The sequence below is a fragment of the Pseudophryne corroboree genome, chromosome 9 (genome assembly GCF_028390025.1).
Source record: "Pseudophryne corroboree isolate aPseCor3 chromosome 9, aPseCor3.hap2, whole genome shotgun sequence".
NCBI lineage: Eukaryota > Metazoa > Chordata > Amphibia > Anura > Myobatrachidae > Pseudophryne > Pseudophryne corroboree.
The window spans coordinates 471,421,072-471,443,778 of NC_086452.1; the positions used below are offsets into that span (position 1 = coordinate 471,421,072).

The 22,707-nt window shown below is 49.6% G+C and overlaps 2 protein-coding genes across 2 annotated transcripts in view; one reads left to right on the forward strand and one right to left on the reverse strand.

The window, feature by feature from the left end:
* Positions 1 to 22,707, forward strand: part of LOC134958641 (putative protein-lysine deacylase ABHD14B) — a 54,780-nt gene that overhangs the window by 10,866 nt on the left and 21,207 nt on the right. The gene's annotated exons all lie outside the window — the stretch shown is intronic.
* On the reverse strand, positions 1,645 to 22,232 carry ABHD14A (abhydrolase domain containing 14A). Its single transcript, XM_063941361.1, has 4 exons — positions 19,505 to 22,232; positions 17,891 to 18,006; positions 17,045 to 17,280; positions 1,645 to 3,752 (listed from the first exon to the last, which is right to left on the reverse strand). The coding sequence occupies exons 1-4, from the start codon at positions 19,744 to 19,746 to the stop codon at positions 3,573 to 3,575; spliced, it is 774 nt and encodes a 257-aa protein (XP_063797431.1). The 5' UTR covers positions 19,747 to 22,232; the 3' UTR covers positions 1,645 to 3,572.

The following is a 22,707-nucleotide window of genomic DNA, read 5'->3' on the forward strand; positions in this document are numbered from 1 at the left end:
CATCACTCATCTCCTGATATACTCTGTGCTGCTGGGGACCCTGCTCCTCCCACTATATAACTCTCAGTCTGTGGCTTCCTGCTGCCCCCATTCCCCTCCTCACATCATATCACTGCCCCTGTCACATGCAGCCCTGTCCTCACTGACACATCCCTCATCTCCTGATATACTCTGTGCTGCTGGGGGACCCTGCTCCTTCCATTATATAACTCTCAGTCTGTGGCTTCCTGCTGCCTCCATTCCCCTCCTCACACCATGTCACTGCCCCTGTCACATGCAGCCCTTTCCTCACTGACAGATCCCTCATCTCCTGATATACTCTGTGCTGCTGGGGACCCTGCTCCTCCCACTATATAACTCTCAGTCTGTGGCTTCCTGCTGCCTCCATTCCCCTTTCTCACATCATGTCACTGCCCCTGTCACATACAGCCCTGTCCTCACTGACACATCACTCATCTCCTGATATACTCTGTGCTGCTGGGGACCCTGCTCCTCCCACTATATAACTCTCAGTCTGTGGCTTCCTGCTGCCTCCATTCCCCTCCTCACATCATGTCACTGCCCCTGTCACATGCAGCCCTGTCCTCACTGACACATCACTCATCTCCTGATATACTCTGTGCTGCTGGGGACCCTGCTCCTCCCACTATATAACTCTCAGTCTGTGGCCTCCTGCTGCCTCCATTCCCCTCCTCACATCATGTCACTGCCCCTGTCACATGCAGCCCTGTCATCACTGACACCTCACTCATCTCCTGATATACTCTGTGCTGCTGGGGGACACTGCTCTACCCCCGATACTCCCACCCTCACCGCTGCTGACCTGAGGTAACATTACTCCGGGTAGAGTCCATAGTGCGCTCTGTGCTGCAGGTTCGGTTAATGGTTACATGTAGGGTGTGTGAGAGAGATGCCACCTTTATCACCCTGTCACCCATTCACTCACAGACGCTATTCAGTAACAAAAAGGAAGATGTATTAAGCCTGGAGAAGGGGATGCGGTCATGTGACCGCCACTCGAAATTCCAGCGGTTACCATGCCGATGCCGGGATCCCTAGCGATAAAAATGCCGTCAGACTGAATGCCAACCCACAGGGACTATTCCCACTCATGTCCACGACACTCAGAGTGGGAATAGAGCCTGTGGCTAGCGCAGCGACCTACCGTGCCGGCTGCGTGGCGAGTCTGTAAGGGGCTTTGTTGCGCTTTCCCACAGAGAGCGGCAGGAAAATGATTATCAATATATCACACACGAGCTTATTAGTAATTCGGGGATAAGTCTCAGCACCTGTAAGTGAAACCATCACACATCACTGCGCACCAGCGCTCGCATCACTGGCGTCTTTTCAGGAATTCTGCAGAAATCTGATGAATAAGTGACAGATAAGAACAGAATAGTAGAGGGGACGTCCCGTGTTACCGTGTCCTGGAATCCGCACCCTGGCTGACTTATTACACGCGTGTAGCCAAATGGTGAATGTGTTACTCTGCGTGTTACTGTTCTCTGGGTGGTAATGACATGTGATGCGGCACCACGCCAGGGGACGCGGTACACTGTACACTCAGGGCCCAGTTAAGGTTTGTATATGATAGATTTTTTGCAGCCTGCACATTTCGTATCATAAATACACAAAAATCAACAATTTGAACATGATTATTTATTAGGCGATACAGCAGGGAACTAAAGTCGCCTTTCTTGTATGAAACATATTTGCGTTTCCCCTGTGATACTCTGGTAACAGCAATAGTCTGAGTATTGACAGAAGCCAAAAACAAAGAATTCTTCTACAAATTAATTTATAAACAGATTTCTACCATCCCAGCTTCCGCCTGTCCGGGGATTTTCAGTTTATATGTTTAATTATCATATATACATTTGTACAATATATAAACAAGTATATTCTCTATGGCTTGATACATTTGTTATCTTTAGTGTCCTTGTTATCGCCAGTTACTAGTTCATGGCGCACATGGAGGACGGTCTCTGCACAGCTTAACAGTTATGATAATGAATACACTCTGGCCTGTCTATATCTGCTATGTTTCTATAACTATCTCTCTGTACAGCCTGTTCGCGTATCCCTCTGGCGCAATGAACGGCCACATGCGACTTACCAAAGCTTCACCTGCAGCCTTGAGGCTGCTTAAATTTACTGACTAATTGCATCCGTGACATCAGCTGCGTCCACACTATTGTACTATTGTTTCCTTGTTGCTAGTTACCCTGACAAGTTCTAGTTGAATGGATAAGTAATAACTAATAGTACATGGCAGCCAAGAAAAGGGGTGTGTACGCTATAGGGTTTAAGACATTTAAGACATAAATCCATCTTTAACGAATCGTTGATAATAAAGTGAATATTTGCCCCAGAGATGTGTCTGGTTTGACAGCCTGGTGCGTCAGCTGGTGTTAGAGACCTATGCAGTGATAACAGCTGTAGAGAAGGTTACACTAAATGGTGTTAGAAGTGGGATGCGCAGCTCCAATGCTGCATAATGATGTCTGAGACACCTCCATAAGTCAAATGAGCTCTGCAGTCAAAAAGTCTCTAAACAGTGGATGCACAAAAGCTAAAGCACAGCGCCCTTGTGACGTTTAGCGGCAGTGTGTACCAACCTCATGCAGGGGCTTAAGCATCAGTTTCCCATAATTTGGGGTTGGTTTAAGTGGGGGGCGGGAGATATGAAATAACTTTACCTACAAAAAAATACATTTTTTTTTTTACCAATAAATAAGTTGCCCTTTTATTAGTAGTGCATGAGGCAGGAAACGTTACCTGTAACAGTGACAAAACCAACGCAAACCCTTACCATTAACATAAGGTACAATGTGCTTCCAGCTTACACAGAGCTGAGCCACTCGTAATGAGAGGACATCATGACCACCCCCAAGTCAGCAAGAGCCGCCACTGGAGGGCAGCAGATAGGGGCCTCAACTCCAGCCCTTGAGTAGTGGGACCAGTTTAGATCAGGCCATAGTCCACCAAGCCTTTTAGATAGAAACCCTGAAAACATGACCGGTTAGAGATCCCCCTTCCAAAATGATGAAGAAACACAATCCATGTTGCCTGGAGGAAATTCGGTTTGAGTTTAGTGAGATGCTATGAATAGAGTTTGCAGCATTTTTGTTGACATACGTAAAGCACCTCCTGATAGGTCTCATCCACCATGACTCTTCTCCTGTCTTCCTACTATTTCATAAATGATTTAACAGATTGATAAAACACCTCCAGCATTCACTACTTGATCCGAACTGGATGCACACGCTGAAACACTTACCTCACCTATACACCTTATCCCATGCTCCACCACCTTCCCTCCTCACGTTTAATGCATGTCCCACATCTGGAGCTCATGGTGTAGAACACGCATGCACACACAGAACCCTGACAGTTCATGGACTCGCAGTCTGTGTCTATGACTACTGTGTGGCCTTGTCCACGTGATAAATATCCCTATACACCAGCTGGAGAGACGCTGGACGAGCCCCCATAACACCAGCGACAAATGGGTCTTTCCCAAGTCTCTAATCCCTCCCTGGGCACCTCGGCTCCTCAGATATGAAGTGGGGTTAGAGTTTGCTCAGGAACATTAGTAGAGCGGTGTGAAACTCTTCCGGTCGGTCCATGTAACAGGCGTGTCCGGCTCCATGCAGCGGGCTTAGTGTGCGGTTCAGCAGCAGCTTCAGGCTCTCTAGCGACTGGCGGCCCAGGTTTATGTCCTCTGTCCCATATACGATGAGGGTGGGGACCTGTGTGTCACATATATACCATAAGTTCAGCTCCTATACATGACTGAGCAATATTATTTAATAACAGTGTCTTATACAGTGCAGCATATTCCATTGCGCTTTACAGTTGGAAACAACAGTGATAGAACACAACTGGGTAATAACTAGAGATGAGCGGAGCCAATAAGATGCCGTTTTGAGAACTGAGTAAATCCGAGTAAAACCGAATCCGCTCATCTCTAGTAATAACAGACAGACATAGAGGTAGGAAGGCTCTGCTCGCCAGCTTAAAATCAATATATGGTGCTCGTGCTCCCTCCCTAATCCCAGGGCGTATTTACTAACAAATTCAGACACTTGAAAGGCAACAAAAAAAACAAAACTCTGTTTGTTGGGGCGATCTTTGCTTATATTTAAAAATGAATGTTTAATCATGGGGGTCTCACAACTAGACAAACACACATTTATTAAATTCAAACCAGAACCCTCCTCAAATAGCAGGACTCACTTTACCACACTGACAATAAGAACATAGAGTGATTGCGGTAAATACGCCATTTACAAAACAGGTTCATTTGTAACAGTTTTGAAATATATCTAAAAAGAGTAACATTGTGTGTATAGTAACAAATAGTAATATATGTTACTCTATAGACACCATCAGGCACCACCGCCAGAAATACCTGCACTCCACAACTTAATATATATGTATAGATAGATATACTGTATACACACACTCACACCTCTACATACTGTATAGACACATACACTCCTGTACATAAGCATAAATACACACTTGTTTATATACATACACACATTGCTGTATACACACATATCTGTACGTATGCATACTCTTCTGTAGATATGAACAAGTTCCCCCAGCAAAGTGCAATAATCCAGCAAAAGAGATACACATCCTACATGATAATAGTAATGCAGAGATCTCAGTTACATACATTTGCAAACACATGGTAAGGAGGTGCTATTATCATGCAGTGTAGGACCACCCAGTGTAGGCAGTGCCAGATTAATGTGCACTTGGGCCTGGAGCTGAAATATAGGAAAGGCCTATTGTGTACCGCTGCACGGTAGCGTCTGCTAGTTATATTCCACCGCACGGTAGTGTCCGAGACACGTTACACCGCACAGCAACGTCCGATAGTTACATTACATCGCACAGTAGTGTCTGCTAGTTACATTCCACCGCACGGTAGTGTCTGCTAGTTACATTACACTGCACGGTAGCGTCTGCTAGTTACATTACACTGCACGGTAGCGTCTGCTAGTTACATTACACCGCACGGTAGTGTCCGAGACACGTTACACCGCACAGCAACGTCCGATAGTTACATTACACCGCACAGTAGTGTCTGCTAGTTACATTACACCGCACGGTAGTGTCCGAGACACGTTACACCGCACAGCAACGTCCGATAGTTACATTACACCGCACAGTAGTGTCTGCTAGTTACATTCCACCGCACGGTAGTGTCTGCTAGTTACATTCCACCGCACGGTAGTGTCTGCTAGTTACATTCCACCGCACGGTAGTGTCCGAGACACGTTACACCGCACAGCAACGTCCGATAGTTACATTACACCGCACAGTAGTGTCTGCTAGTTACATTACACTGCACGGTAGTGTCCGAGACACGTTACACCGCACAGCAACATCCGATAGTTACATTACACCGCACAGCAACGTCCGATAGTTACATTCCACCGCACGGTAGTGTCTGCTAGTTACATTCCACCGCACGGTAGTGTCCGAGACACGTTACACCGCACAGCAACGTCCGATAGTTACATTACACCGCACAGTAGTGTCTGCTAGTTACATTCCACCGCACGGTAGCGTCTGCTAGTTACATTCCACCGCACGGTAGTGTCCGAGACACGTTACACCGCACAGCAACGTCCGATAGTTACATTACACCGCACGGTAGCGTCTGCTAGTTACATTCCACCGCACGGTAGTGTCCGAGACACGTTACACCGCACAGCAACGTCCGATAGTTACATTACACCGCACAGTAGTGTCTGCTAGTTACATTCCACCGCACGGTAGCGTCTGCTAGTTACATTCCACCGCACGGTAGTGTCCGAGACACGTTACTCCGCACAGCAACGTCCGATAGTTACATTCCACCGCACGGTAGCATCTGCTAGTTACATTCCACCGCACGGTAGTGTTCGAGACACGTTACACCGCACAGCAACGTCCGATAGTTACATTACACCGCACAGTAGTGTCTGCTAGTTACATTACACTGCACGGTAGCGTCTGCTAGTTACATTACACTGCACGGTAGCGTCTGCTAGTTACATTACACTGCACGGTAGCGTCTGCTAGTTACATTACACTGCACGGTAGTGTCCGAGACACGTTACACCGCACAGCAACGTCCGATAGTTACATTCCACCGCACGGTAGCGTCTGCTAGTTACATTCCACCGCACGGTAGTGTCCGAGACACGTTACACCGCACAGCAACGTCCGATAGTTACATTCCACCGCACAGTAGTGTCTGCTAGTTACATTCCACCGCACGGTAGTGTCTGCTAGTTACATTACACTGCACGGTAGTGTCCGAGACACGTTACACCGCACAGCAACGTCCGATAGTTACATTACACCGCACAGTAGTGTCTGCTAGTTACATTCCACCGCACGGTAGTGTCCGAGACACGTTACACCGCACAGCAACGTCCGATAGTTACATTACACCGCACAGTAGTGTCTGCTAGTTACATTCCACCGCACGGTAGTGTCCGAGACACGTTACACCGCACAGCAACGTCCGATAGTTACATTACACCGCACAGTAGTGTCTGCTAGTTACATTACACTGCACGGTAGTGTCCGAGACACGTTACACCGCACAGCAACGTCCGATAGTTACATTACACCGCACAGTAGTGTCTGCTAGTTACATTACACTGCACGGTAGTGTCCGAGACACGTTACACCGCACAGCAACGTCCGATAGTTACATTACACTGCACGGTAGTGTCTGCTAGTTACATTACACTGCACGGTAGTGTCCGAGACACGTTACACCGCACAGCAACGTCCGATAGTTACATTACACTGCACGGTAGTGTCTGCTAGTTACATTACACTGCACGGTAGTGTCCGAGACACGTTACACCGCACAGCAACGTCCGATAGTTACATTCCACCGCACGGTAGCGTCTGCTAGTTACATTCCACCGCACGGTAGTGTCCGAGACACGTTACTCCGCACAGCAACGTCCGATAGTTACATTCCACCGCACAGTAGTGTCTGCTAGTTACATTCCACCGCACGGTAGTGTTCGAGACACGTTACACCGCACAGCAACGTCCGATAGTTACATTACACCGCACAGTAGTGTCTGCTAGTTACATTACACTGCACGGTAGTGTCCGAGACACGTTACACCGCACAGCAACGTCCGATAGTTACATTACACTGCACGGTAGTGTCTGCTAGTTACATTACACTGCACGGTAGTGTCCGAGACACGTTACACCGCACAGCAACGTCCGATAGTTACATTACACTGCACGGTAGTGTCTGCTAGTTACATTACACTGCACGGTAGTGTCCGAGACACGTTACACCGCACAGCAACGTCCGATAGTTACATTCCACCGCACGGTAGTGTCTGCTAGTTACATTCCACCGCACGGTAGTGTCCGAGACACGTTACTCCGCACAGCAACGTCCGATAGTTACATTCCACCGCACAGTAGTGTCTGCTAGTTACATTACACTGCACGGTAGTGTCCGAGACACGTTACACCGCACAGCAACGTCCGATAGTTACATTCCACCGCACGGTAGTGTCTGCTAGTTATATTCCACCGCACGGTAGTGTCTGCTAGTTACATTACACTGCACGGTAGTGTCCGAGACACGTTACACCGCACAGCAACGTCCGATAGTTACATTACACCGCACAGTAGTGTCTGCTAGTTACATTACACTGCACGGTAGTGTCCGAGACACGTTACACCGCACAGCAACGTCCGATAGTTACATTACACTGCACGGTAGCGTCTGCTAGTTACATTACACTGCACGGTAGCGTCTGCTAGTTACATTACACTGCACGGTAGCGTCTGCTAGTTACATTACACCGCACGGTAGTGTCCGAGACACGTTACACCGCACAGCAACGTCCGATAGTTACATTACACCGCACAGTAGTGTCTGCTAGTTACATTACACTGCACGGTAGTGTCCGAGACACGTTACACCGCACAGCAACGTCCGATAGTTACATTACACTGCACGGTAGCGTCTGCTAGTTACATTACACTGCACGGTAGTGTCTGCTAGTTACATTACACTGCACGGTAGCGTCTGCTAGTTACATTACACTGCACGGTAGCGTCTGCTAGTTACATTACACTGCACGGTAGTGTCTGCTAGTTACATTACACTGCACGGTAGTGTCCGAGACACGTTACACCGCACAGCAACGTCCGATAGTTACATTACACCGCACAGTAGTGTCTGCTAGTTACATTACACTGCACGGTAGTGTCCGAGACACGTTACACCGCACAGCAACGTCCGATAGTTACATTACACTGCACGGTAGTGTCTGCTAGTTACATTACACTGCACGGTAGTGTCCGAGACACGTTACACCGCACAGCAACGTCCGATAGTTACATTACACTGCACGGTAGTGTCTGCTAGTTACATTACACTGCACGGTAGCGTCTGCTAGTTACATTCCACCGCACGGTAGCGTCTGCTAGTTACATTCCACCGCACGGTAGTGTCCGAGACACGTTACTCCGCACAGCAACGTCCGATAGTTACATTCCACCGCACAGTAGTGTCTGCTAGTTACATTACACTGCACGGTAGTGTCCGAGACACGTTACACCGCACAGCAACGTCCGATAGTTACATTCCACCGCACGGTAGCGTCTGCTAGTTACATTCCACCGCACGGTAGTGTCCGAGACACGTTACTCCGCACAGCAACGTCCGATAGTTACATTACACCGCACAGTAGTGTCTGCTAGTTACATTCCACCGCACGGTAGTGTCTGCTAGTTATATTCCACCGCACGGTAGTGTCTGCTAGTTACATTACACTGCACGGTAGTGTCCGAGACACGTTACACCGCACAGCAACGTCCGATAGTTACATTACACCGCACAGTAGTGTCTGCTAGTTACATTACACTGCACGGTAGTGTCCGAGACACGTTACACCGCACAGCAACGTCCGATAGTTACATTACACTGCACGGTAGCGTCTGCTAGTTACATTACACTGCATGGTAGTGTCTGCTAGTTACATTACACCGCACGGTAGTGTCCGAGACACGTTACACCGCACAGCAACGTCCGATAGTTACATTACACCGCACAGTAGTGTCTGCTAGTTACATTACACTGCACGGTAGTGTCCGAGACACGTTACACCGCACAGCAACGTCCGATAGTTACATTACACTGCACGGTAGCGTCTGCTAGTTACATTACACTGCACGGTAGTGTCCGAGACACGTTACACCGCACAGCAACGTCCGATAGTTACATTACACCGCACAGTAGTGTCTGCTAGTTACATTCCACCGCACGGTAGCGTCTGCTAGTTACATTACACTGCACGGTAGCGTCTGCTAGTTACATTACACTGCACGGTAGCGTCTGCTAGTTACATTACACTGCACGGTAGTGTCTGCTAGTTACATTACACTGCACGGTAGTGTCCGAGACACGTTACCCCGCACAGCAACGTCCGATAGTTACATTCCACCGCACGGTAGCGTCTGCTAGTTACATTCCACCGCACGGTAGTGTCCGAGACACGTTACACCGCACAGCAACGTCCGATAGTTACATTACACCGCACAGCACCGTCCGATAGTTACAATACACCACACAGCACCGTCCGATAGTTACAATACACCGCACAGCACCGTCCGATAGTTACAATACACCGCACAGCACCGTCCGATAGTTACAATACACCGCACAGCACCGTCCGATAGTTACAATACACCGCACAGCACCGTCCGATAGTTACAGTACACCGCACAGCACCGTCCGATAGTTCCAATACACCGCACAGCACCGTCCGATAGTTACAATACACCGCACATTAGTGTCCGAGTCACATTACACCGAACTGCAGCGTCCGATAGTTACATTACACCGCATGGCGGCGTAGAATAGTTGCATTACACCGCACGGCAGCGTCCGATAGTCACATTACACCGCACGGCAGCGTCCGATAGTCACATTACACCGCACGGCAGCGTCCGATAGTTACATTACACCGCATGGCAGCATCCGATAGTTACATTACACCGCACAGTAGTGTCCGATAGTCACATTACACCGCACAGTAGTGTCCAATAGTTACATTCCACCGCACGGTAGCGTCTGCTAGTTACATTACACCGCACGGTAGTGTCCGAGACACGTTACACCGCACAGCAACGTCCGATAGTTACATTACACCGCACAGTAGTGTCCGAATCACATTACACGGCATAGTAGTGTCCGAGTTACAATACACCGCACAGCACCGTCCGATAGTTACATTACACCGCACAGCACCGTCCGATAGTTACAATACACCGCACAGCACCGTCCGATAGTTACAATACACCGCACAGCACCGTCCGATAGTTACAATACACCGCACAGCACCGTCCGATAGTTACAATACACCGCACAGCACCGTCCGATAGTTACAATACACCGCACAGCACCGTCCGATAGTTACAATACACCGCACAGCACCGTCCGATAGTTACAATACACCGCACAGCACCGTCCGATAGTTACAATACACCGCATGGCAGCGTCCGATAGTTACAATACACCGCACATTAGTGTCCGAGTCACATTACACCGAACTGCAGCGTCCGATAGTTACATTACACCGCATGGCGGCGTAGAATAGTTGCATTACACCGCACGGCAGCGTCCGATAGTCACATTACACCGCATGGCAGCATCCGATAGTTACATTACACCGCACAGTAGTGTCCGATAGTCACATTACACCGCACGGCAGCGTCCGATAGTCACATTACACCGCACAGTAGTGTCCGATAGTCACATTACACCGCACAGTAGTGTCCAATAGTTACATTACACCGCACGGCAGCGTCCGATAGTTACATTACACCGCATGGCGGCGTAGAATAGTTGCATTACACCGCACGGCAGCGTCCGTTAGTCACATTACACCACACGGCAGCGTCCGATAGTTACATTACACCGCACGGCAGCGTACAATAGTTGCATTACACCACACGGCAGCGTCCGATAGTCACATTACACTGCACGGCAGCGTACAATAGTTGCATTACACCGCACGGCAGCGTCCGATAGTCACATTACACTGCACGGCAGCGTACAATAATTGCATTACACCGCACGGCAGCGTCCGATAGTCACATTACACCGCATGGCAGCGTCCGATAGTCACATTACACCGCACGGCAGAGTCCGATAGTCACATTACACCGCACGGCAGAGTCCGATAGTCACATTACACCGCACGGCAGCGTCCGATAGTCACATTACACCGCACGGCAGCGTCCGATAGTCACATTACACCGCACGGCAGAGTCCGATAGTCACATTACACCGCACGGCAGAGTCCGATAGTCACATTACACCGCACGGCAGCGTCCGATAGTCACATTACACCGCACGGCAGAGTCCGATAGTCACATTACACCGCACGGCAGAGTCCGATAGTCACATTACACCATACATCAGCGTCCGACAGTTACATTACACCGCACGGCAGTGTCCGATAGTCACATTACACCGCACGGCAGAGTCCGATAGTCACATTACACCGCACGGCAGAGTCCGATAGTCACATTACACCGCATGGCAGCGTCCGATAGTCACATTACACCGCACGGCAGCGTCCGATAGTCACATTACACCGCACGGCAGCGTCCGATAGTCACATTACACCGCACGGCAGAGTCCGATAGTCACATTACACCGCACGGCAGAGTCCGATAGTCACATTACACCGCACGGCAGCGTCCGATAGTCACATTACACCGCATGGCAGCGTCCGATAGTCACATTACACCGCACGGCAGCGTCCGATAGTCACATTACACCGCACGGCAGCGTCCGATAGTCACATTACACCGCACGGCAGAGTCTGATAGTCACATTACACCGCACGGCAGAGTCCGATAGTCACATTACACCGCACGGCAGCGTCCGATAGTCACATTACACCATACATCAGCGTCCGACAGTTACATTACACCGCACGGCAGTGTCTGATAGTCACATTACACCGCACAGTAGTGTCCAAATCACATTACACGGCATAGTAGTGTCCGAGTTACAATACACCGCACAGCACCGTCCGATAGTTACATTACACCGCACAGCACCGTCCGATAGTTACAATACACCACACAGCACCGTCCGATAGTCACATTACACCGCACGGCAGCGTCCGATAGTTACATTACACTGCATGGCAGCGTCCGATAGTTACATTACACCACACGGCAGCGTCCGATAGTCACATTACACCACACGGCAGCGTCCGATAGTCATATTACACCACACGGCAGCGTCCGATAGTTACATTACACCACACGGCAGCGTCCGATAGTTACATTACACCACACGGCAGCGTACAATAGTTGCATTACACAACACGGCAGCGTCCGATAGTCACATTACACCACACGGCAGCGTCCGATAGTTACATTACACCGCACGACAGCGTCCGATAGTTACATTACACCGCACAGCAGTGTCCAATAGTTACATTACACCGCACGGCAGCGTCCGATAGTCACATTACACCATACATCAGCGTCCGACAGTTACATTACACCGCTCAGTAGTGTCCTAGTCACATTACACCACACGGCAGCGTCCGATAGTCACATTACACCACACGACAGCGTACAATAGTTGCATTACACCACACGGCAGCGTCCGATAGTCACATTACACCACACGGCAGCGTCCGATAGTCACATTACACCACACGGCAGCGTCCTATAGTCACATTACACCACACGGCAGCGTCCGATAGTTACATTACACCGCACGGCAGCGTACAATAGTTGCATTACACCGCACGGCAGCGTCCGATAGTCACATTACACCGCACGGCAGAGTCCGATAGTCCCATTACACCGCACGGCAGCGTCCGATAGTCACATTACACCATACATCAGCGTCCGACAGTTACATTACACCACTCAGTAGTGTCCTAGTCACATTACACTACACGGCAGCGTCCGATAGTTACATTACACCGCACGACAGCGTACAATAGTTGCATTACACCGCACGGCAGCGTCCGATAGTCACATTACACCACACGGCAGCGTCCGATAGTTACATTACACCGCACGGGAGCGTCCGATAGTTACATTACACTACACGGCAGCGTCCGATATTTACATTACACCGCACGGGAGCGTCCGATAGTCACATTACACTACACGGCAGCGTCCGATAGTTACATTACACCACACGGCAGCGTCCGATAGTTACATTACACCGCACGGCAGCGTACAATAGTTGCATTACACAACACGGCAGCGTCCGATAGTCACATTACACCACACGGCAGCGTCCGATAGTTACATTACACCGCACGACAGCGTACAATAGTTGCATTACACAACACGGCAGCGTCCGATAGTCACATTACACCACACGGCAGCGTCCGATAGTCACATTACACTGCACGGCAGCGTCCGATAGTTACATTACACCGCACAGCAGTGTCCAATAGTTACATTACACCGCACGGCAGCGTCCGATAGTCACATTACACCATACATCAGCGTCCGACAGTTACATTACACCGCTCAGTAGTGTCCTAGTCACATTACACCACACGGCAGCGTCCGATAGTCACATTACACCACACGACAGCGTACAATAGTTGCATTACACCACACGGCAGCGTCCGATAGTCACATTACACCACACGGCAGCGTCCGATAGTCACATTACACCACACGGCAGCGTCCGATAGTTACATTACACCGCACGGCAGCGTACAATAGTTGCATTACACCGCATGGCAGCGTCCGATAGTCACATTACACCGCACGGCAGAGTCCGATAGTCACATTACACCGCACGGCAGCGTCCGATAGTCACATTACACCATACATCAGTGTCCGACAGTTACATTACACCACTCAGTAGTGTCCTAGTCACATTACACTACACGGCAGCGTCCGATAGTTACATTACACCGCACGACAGCGTACAATAGTTGCATTACACCGCACGGCAGCGTCCGATAGTCACATTACACCACACGGCAGCGTCCGATAGTTACATTACACCGCACGGGAGCGTCCGATAGTTACATTACACTACACGGCAGCGTCCGATAGTTACATTACACCGCACGGGAGCGTCCGATAGTCACATTACACTACACGGCAGCGTCCGATAGTTACATTACACCGCACGGGAGCGTCCGATAGTTACATTACACCGCACGGCAGCGTCTGATAGTCACATTACACCTCACGTCAGCGTCTGATAGTCACATTACACCGCAAGGTAGTGTCCGTATACACACTGGCCGGAATTCAATTGATTATCATGCATGATAAATTAAAACATTATGCCATTAAGGTCACAGAACATGCACACATAACTTTCAGTGTGAGAAAGTCCTGGGCATAGGGCTACACAGCATATACTCCTTTGTACCTCAAACCTCAGCTGCAGAACACCTCACAGATCACACAGGCGGGGAGCACTGCAGTGTACTGTCCAATGGGCGGGGCTTAGAACGGCCCGGGGGTGTGGCTTCAGGCAACAGGGGCCAGGGCTCAGCAGTGGAAGAACCAGGGGGCTGAGTAAGTTTATAAAGGTCCCACAGAGACACAGCTTGGGATGGCAAGTGAGAAGAACTTTGAGCAATTGTGGGCACAGCTGTAGATGCACCAGGAGGCGGAGCTTATCGCGATCTGGGGGAGGAGCTTACTTCGATCCTGGGTATGTGCTTCATTGGGCAGTGACAGCTGCTGGCAGCTTCAGAGGGGAGAGGCAGAGTTCTGTCTCTCCGTGACAGGAGTCGAGTGAGGGAATGCTATTGGTGATGACAGGAGAAAAGTTTTTTTTTTCCTGCCAACACTATCTGAACTGCAGGGGATCCGTGGGCCTATTTCCAGTGGGGGGCCTGGAGCTGCAGCTCCATCCGCCCCATTGTTAATCCGGCCCTGAGTGTAGGACCACCAGAGGGAAGACGCCTTGGCGTGGCTGGTGGCTTACCATATGTTTGCATATGTATGTAACCGAGATCTCTGCATTGCTATTACCATGTAGGATGTAAATCTCATTTGCTGGCCAATAGCAGCGCGCTGGAGCAATTTGTTTTCTTGTTTAGACTCCTCCTCCATTACATGCTCCTGAGATGAGTTAACAAAAAAGGGGTGGTTGTCCCTACAAAGAAATAGGGACCAAAAGAAAAAAGCCTCTTTGTGGGGGCACTCTTTCAATACTTTTTACATTGTTTAAAAATACATTTTAATTCAATAAATGTAAAATAATGTGTATAGAACAAGGGCTAAATGTACCTATTGGGAAAAACAAACATGAGTCTGTGGTGAATACAATGTATATAACATACTCCTCCAATGTAACAATGTATCTAAAAAGAAAAAGTTTGTAGCAGCCTCTGTATCTAGTGATATGTCTGAGGATACAGATAGAAGTCCCTGTACTCTTGACACAGGATGCAATTTAATTGATTGATTGCCTTAAGCAGTATTCATGGAGGGAAATTAATTAATTAATTAATTAATTAATTGCTAGGTGAAAATTATAGACAAATAAGGTAATTATTAAGTAGGCAAAGGCAAGGCACTTATTATCCAAACCAATCACCGGTCAGACAATAAAATTCAGGTTATATAAACATGACAGAACTATGTTAATTAATATGCTCATTAGTCTGATTATAGATAAATGTTAGAGATCAATATTAATAACCACACAGAATGACCAGTGTATGTAAATAGTCTGGCGCGTACAAAGAATACAATACAGTCGCTTGACGATTTGAAAATCAGTGTCCAAATAATTCAGCAAGTGCCTGATAAGCAAGCTCAGCAGCAATAATAAAGATAATTATGTACGATTGCAGGTTATTATCATAAAACTAGTACCAGTGTAGAGAAGACAGTACCCGCGCCGTTCATCCGCTAACTTCTGCTGCCTTCCCATATGTGAAAACCGCCACAGTGAATGGGAGGTGAGAGAGTCAGCGGCCGGAACGGGTATGAAGGAAGAAAAAGGTGGCGTTACTTGCTGTTGTCGGGAACAAGGAGGGGTAACCCTGTTAACAGTATGTCATTGCAGGGAAAACCCACTCCCGTCCCGCAATGAGTGCGCGCCGAAATACCTATTAGAATGGTGTGTAGTCCTTCTGATGTACTGGATCGCTGCCGTTAGCTTGATACATGTCCCTAGTTGCCTACGAGTCCGGGCCCGTGTGCGCTTCACGGGAATCCCGGAGAAGACGTCAGTATGAGACCGACTGACGTCACCCTGACGTCTTCTCCGGGATTCCCGGGATTATTGTCTGACCGGTGATTGGTTTGGATAATAAGTGCCTTGCCTTTGCCTACTTAATAATTACCTTATTTGTCTATAATTTTCACCTAGCAATTAATTAATTAATTAATTTCCCTCCATGAATACTGCTTAAGGCAATCAATCAATTAAATTGCATCCTGTGTCAAGAGTACAGGGACTTCTATCTGTATCCTCAGACATATCACTAGATACAGAGGCTGCTACAAACTTTTTCTTTTTAGATACATTGTTACATTGGAGGAGCATGTTATATACATTGTATTCACCACAGAATCATGTTTGTTTTTCCCAATAGGTACATTTAGCCCTTGTTCTATACACATTATTTTACATTTATTGAATTAAAATGTATTTTTAAACAATGTAAAAAGTATTGAAAGAGTGCCCCCACAAAGAGGCTTTTTTCTTTTGGTCCCTATTTCTTTGTAGGGACAACCACCCCTTTTTTGTTAACTATATTAACACCTCTGGGGCGCACCACCAACATATATACAACTTTTCTAACTATATGATGCCTATGATTATCTAAAATTGTTGGTTCGTTGTTATTTTTCATAATTATTCCTAGCGGTGCAGGCAGACTCAATCTCTTGCTTCACATGCTCCTGAGATGAGCCAATAAATTGATTCGAGCGACTACCATTCTGCGTATCAGATATACAGACCCACCTGTACATATACATACCTGTACACACCTGTATACATACACACCTGTATCTGCTGGTAGAGCTGCGGTTTGAAGCCCTTGGTCCCCACCGGAGCAATAGGGATGAATCCCCTCAGGCGGTCGGGGTGCTGCAGGAGGAGCGGCAGGGAGAAGAGGCCGCTCATGGAGGGACTGATGAGGACCGGCTGACGAATCCCCAGTGACTCCATGATATGGAGGAGGTAATCCGTGCGTCCTTTCTCTGAGGACATAGGCTGAGCGCGCAGCGACTCCCCGTATCCTGGAATTAAGCACACAGGACACATAGGGACTGGCTGTAGCCGGGGGCACGGACATTGGAGGTCATTCCGAGTTGTTCGCTCGGTAAAAATCTTAGCATCGCAGCGATTTTCCGCTTAATGCGCATGCGCAATGTCCGCACTGCGACTGCGCCAAGTAAATTTGCTATGCAGTTAGGAATTTTACTCACGGCTTTTTCTTCGCTCCGGCGATCGTAATGTGATTGACAGGAAATGGGTGTTACTGGGCGGAAACAGGCCGTTTTATGGGCGTGTGGGAAAAAACGCTACAGTTTCCGGAAAAAACGCAGGAGTGGCCGGAGAAACGGAGGAGTGTCTGGGCGAACGCTGGGAGTGTTTGTGACGTCAAACCAGGAACGACAAGCACTGAACTGATCGCAGATGCCGAGTAAGTCTGGAGCTACTCAGAAACTGCTACGAGGTGTGTAATCGCAATATTGCGAATACATCGGTCGCAATTTTAAGATGCTAAGATTCACTCCCAGTAGGCGGCGGCTTAGCATGAGCAAATCTGCTAAAATCCGCTTGCGAGCGAACAACTCGGAATGACCTCCATTGTACAGTCTTATAGCAGCTGTAATGCACTATTACCTGGCAGGTCAATGGCCACAGCCCGGTATCCATGTTCTGACAGGATGTGCAGCGTCCCCAGGTCCTCCCATGTTTTGGAGGTGAACGAGCGGCCATGTAATAACAGCACAGGGAACCTGAAAATGTATCGTCACAATCCTCAGTACAATTTTCCTTTGGACACTGACAGATAACGGGATACATGGACTAAACTTCTCTAGGCGTCAATGCAAAGAGCATGCACTGCGGAGGCCGCCATTTTGGGAGGCACCACCAATATCTATATGAATGCAGCCTACGAGATCGCTTGAAGCCGTGCGGCAGCTGACAATATAAAAAGACACACGACTTTGGCTATAGAAATCAGTTCAGCCGGCGTCCCTTGTACATGTGACAGCGTCGGAGGCCCTGGCTGAGCGTGCAAGTCGCACAGAGCATGTGCCGCGAGGGCGGACGCAGTGAGGACCTGCAGAGTGATTGACAGTCAGGGACAGTCTGGGGGAGGTGACGGGGAGTGGCGGCATAGATGCAGGAGTGTTGCGACCCTTTCGGGGGCGTGTTTGCGGCTGTGACTGTGATCCTGTACGCAGTTACAATGTCTCCAGCGTCTCTTACTTCCTGCGGCCGCGCTGCGTTACCCCAGGGCTACCTAGGACGTCCATATATGACTGATCTGCGATGGACGCTGCGTCTGTGTACGCAGCTGCCGGGATTTACAGAGCTGCCGGTGGGCGCCTCAGTACACAGCAGCGACATCTGCATATATTCACACCTGCTGCGAATGTATTTGTGCACGTCTCTGAATCTGGCGATAGTCTGCAGTAATGATGGTCCCAGCACACCAATACACATAGGGGGTCATTCCGAGTTGATCGCTAGCTGCCGTTTTTCACAGCGCAGCGATCAGGTCACTACTGCGCATGCGTATGCACCGAAATGCGCAGGCGCGTCGTATGGGTACACAGCGGATCGTTGCTGGGCGATGGATTTAACGAAAAATCCTTTCACACAGCGGATCGCAAGGAGATTGACAGGAAGAGTGCGTTTGTGGGTGTCAACTGACCGTTTTCTGGGAGTGGTAGGGAAAACGCAGGCGTGTCCAGGCGTTTGCAGGGCGGGTGTCTGACGTCAATTCCGGGACCGGACAGGCTGAAGTGATCGCAGCGGCTGAGTAAGTTCTGGGCTACTCAGAAACTGCGCAAACAGTTTTTGTACCGCTCGCCTGCAAAGCCGTTCGCACACTTGCAAAGCGTAAATACACTCCCCCCTGGGCGGCGACTAGGCGTTTGCACGGCTGCTAAAAGTAACTAGCGAGCGATCAACTCGGAATGACCCCCATAGTACACACCACTAACACAGTAACGCACAGACGTGGTAGCTGGATTACTGCTGTGTGCCGTCACTTATATTCTGAGCGCCTTCTACGTAGTGGGCGCAGTTTTGCGCCATCGGAGGGCACCTAAGTACCGTGCCTCATATCTCTCACTTTAAAAAGAAAAGAAAAGAAAACACAATGAATATTTGTAATTGGCGCCAATCTGGTCCCAGTGACGGTGGATAGAGGGGCGGCCTCTGCCATCCCCCCATCCTTCTCCCCAGACCCCTAGAGACCTGGATGTCCCCCAGCTGTCTCACCTCTCCGCAGTGGCATCCTCCAGGCTGTTTCGGGGTAACACCTCCCTGTAGAAGGTGGGCCAGTCTCCGGCTAGGGTGGCAGTCCGCACTGTGATGTTCATGGTGTCCTGGGGGTCTGAGCGGAGGACCTCAGCCCTGGCCTCCTCCAGATCTGGCTGTCCGGAGGGGAGAAGGAGGTAGAGCAAGACTGATATGGACAAGACCAGGACTAGGAGCACCAGCTTATGCCGCCCCAGACCCATCCTGTGCCACCCGGGGGGAGGGTATCAGACTGCCCCCTACAGGTACACAGGAGAGACTGCAGCTGTCTATGTGACTGTCTGAGACACCCCCCAGCTAGTCTCATGCACTCTCTCCTGTCACTCCTTCCTGCAGCAGTCTATGTGACTGTCTGATACACCCCCCAGCTAGTCTCATGCACTCTCTCCTGTCACTCCTTCCTGCAGCAGTCTATGTGACTGTCTGAGATACCACCCCAGCTAGTATCATGCACTCTCTCCTGTCACTCCTTCCTGCAGCTGTCTATGTGACTGTCTGATACACCACCCAGCTAGTCTCATGCACTCTCTCCTGTCACTCCTTCCTGCAGCAGTCTATGTGACTGTCTGATACACCACCCAGCTAGTCTCATACACTCTCTCCTGTCACTCCTTCCTGCAGCTGTCTATGTGACTGTCTGATTCACCCCCCAGCTAGTCTCATCCACTCTCTCCTGTCACTCCTTCCTGCAGCTGTCTATGTGACTGTCTGAGACACCCCCCAGCTAGTCTCATGCACTCTCTCCTGTCACTCCTTCCTGCAGCTGTCTATGTGACTGTCTGATACACCACCCAGCTAGTCTCATACACTCTCTCCTGTCACTCCTTCCTGCAGCTGTCTATGTGACTGTCTGATTCACCCCCCAGCTAGTCTCATCCACTCTCTCCTGTCACTCCTTCCTGCAGCTGTCTATGTGACTGTCTGAGACACCCCCCAGCTAGTCTCATGCACTCTCTCCTGTCACTCCTTCCTGCAGCTGTCTATGTGACTGTCTGATACACCACCCAGCTGCAGTCTCATGCACTCTCTCCTGTCACTCCTTCCTGCAGCAGTCTATGTGACTGAGACACCACCCCAGCTAGTCTCATGCACTCTCTCCTGTCACTCCTTCCTGCAGCAGTCTATGTGACTGAGACACCACCCCAGCTAGTCTCATGCACTCTCTCCTGTCACTCCTTCCTGCAGCTGTCTATGTGACTGTCTGATACACCACCCAGCTGCAGTCTCATGCACTCTCTCCTGTCACTCCTTCCTGCAGTTGTCTATGTGACTGTCTGATACACCACCCAGCTAGTCTCATGCACTCTCTCCTGTCACTCCTTCCTGCAGCTGTCTATGTGACTGTCTAATACACCACCCAGCTAGTCTCATGCACTCTCTCCTGTCACTCCTTCCTGCAGTTGTCTATGTGACTGTCTGATACACCACCCAGCTAGTCTCATGCACTCTCTCCTGTCACTCCTTCCTGCAGCAGTCTATGTGACTGTCTGATACACCACCCAGCTAGTCTCATGCACTCTCTCCTGTCACTCCTTCCTGCAGCTGTCTATGTGACTGTCTAATACACCACCCAGCTAGTCTCATGCACTCTCTCCTGTCACTCCTTCCTGCAGTTGTCTATGTGACTGTCTGATACACCACCCAGCTAGTCTCATGCACTCTCTCCTGTCACTCCTTCCTGCAGCTGTCTATGTGACTGTCTAATACACCACCCAGCTAGTCTCATGCACTCTCTCCTGTCACTCCTTCCTGCAGTTGTCTATGTGACTGTCTGATACACCACCCAGCTAGTCTCATGCACTCTCTCCTGTCACTCCTTCCTGCAGCAGTCTATGTGACTGTCTGATACACCACCCAGCTAGTCTCATGCACTCTCTCCTGTCACTCCTTCCTGCAGCTGTCTATGTGACTGTCTGATACACCACCCTGTCACTCCTTCCTGCAGCTGTCTATGTGACTGTCTGATACACCACCCAGCTGCAGTCTCATGTAGTCTCTCCGGTCACTCCTTCCTGCAGCTGTCTATGTGACTGTTTCTCACACACCACCCAGCTGCAGTCTCATGCACTCTCTCCTGTCACTCCTTCCTGCAGCTGTCTATGTGACTGTCTGATACACCACCCAGCTGCAGTCTCATGTAGTCTCTCCGGTCACTCCTTCCTGCAGCAGTCTATGTGACTGTTTCTCACACACCACCCAGCTGCAGTCTCATGCACTCTCTCCGGTCACTCCTTCCTGCAGCAGTCTATGTGACTGTTTCTCACACACCACCCAGCTGCAGTCTCATGCACTCTCTCCGGTCACTCCTTCCTGCAGCTGTCTATGTGACTGTTTCTCACACACCACCCAGCTGCAGTCTCATGCACTCTCTCCTGTCACTCCTTCCTGCAGCTGTCTATGTGACTGTCTGATACACCACCCAGCTGCAGTCTCATGCACTCTCTCCTGTCACTCCTTCCTGCAGCAGTCTATGTGACTGTCTGATACACCACCCAGCTGCAGTCTCATGCACTCTCTCCTGTCACTCCTTCCTGCAGCTGTCTATGTGACTGTTTCTCACACACCACCCAGCTGCAGTCTCATGTAGTCTCTCCGGTCACTCCTTCCTGCAGCTGTCTATGTGACTGTTTCTCACACACCACCCAGCTGCAGTCTCATGCACTGTCTCCTCCCCCTCCCCCTTCCCTGCTCTCTCTCATCACTCCTCCCTACAGCTGTCTCCATGCCCTGCAGTCTCTGCTGCTGCATTCCTCCCTCTCCCCTCCCAGTACCAGGATGACACAATGTAACACATCCTGCTATACCTTATAATAACATAACTGTAGCAGGGCATGCTGGGATGTGTAGTTCCACAGCAGCTGGAGGGCACAGGTTCCCCATCACTGCCGTATATAATAGCATAACTGTAGCAGGGCATGCTGGGATGTGTAGTTCCACAGCAGCTGGAGGGCCTCAGGTTGCAGAGGTTGTATTCTGATGTTTGCTACCTATAAATGATACTGGTTTGATGGTGTTATGAAGTCACCCCCATTATTATTTATATGGCGCCACTAGGGATCCGCAGCGCCCATTACACAGTACATAAACAAGGGATCCGCAGCGCCCATTACACAGTACATAAACAAGGGATCCGCAGCGCCCATTACACAGTACATAAACAAGGG

Excerpts from the sequence above, each read along its gene's own strand:
- ABHD14A (XM_063941361.1), bottom strand. The coding sequence starts at position 19,746 with ATGGGTCTGGGGCGGCATAAGCTGGTGCTCCTAGTCCTGGTCTTGTCC. Across the intron at positions 18,007-19,504 it reads GAGGATGCCACTGCGGAGAG|GTTCCCTGTGCTGTTATTAC; the intron begins GTGAGACAGCTG and ends ATACATTTTCAG. Across the intron at positions 17,281-17,890 it reads TGTGGCCATTGACCTGCCAG|GATACGGGGAGTCGCTGCGC; the intron begins GTAATAGTGCAT and ends GCTTAATTCCAG.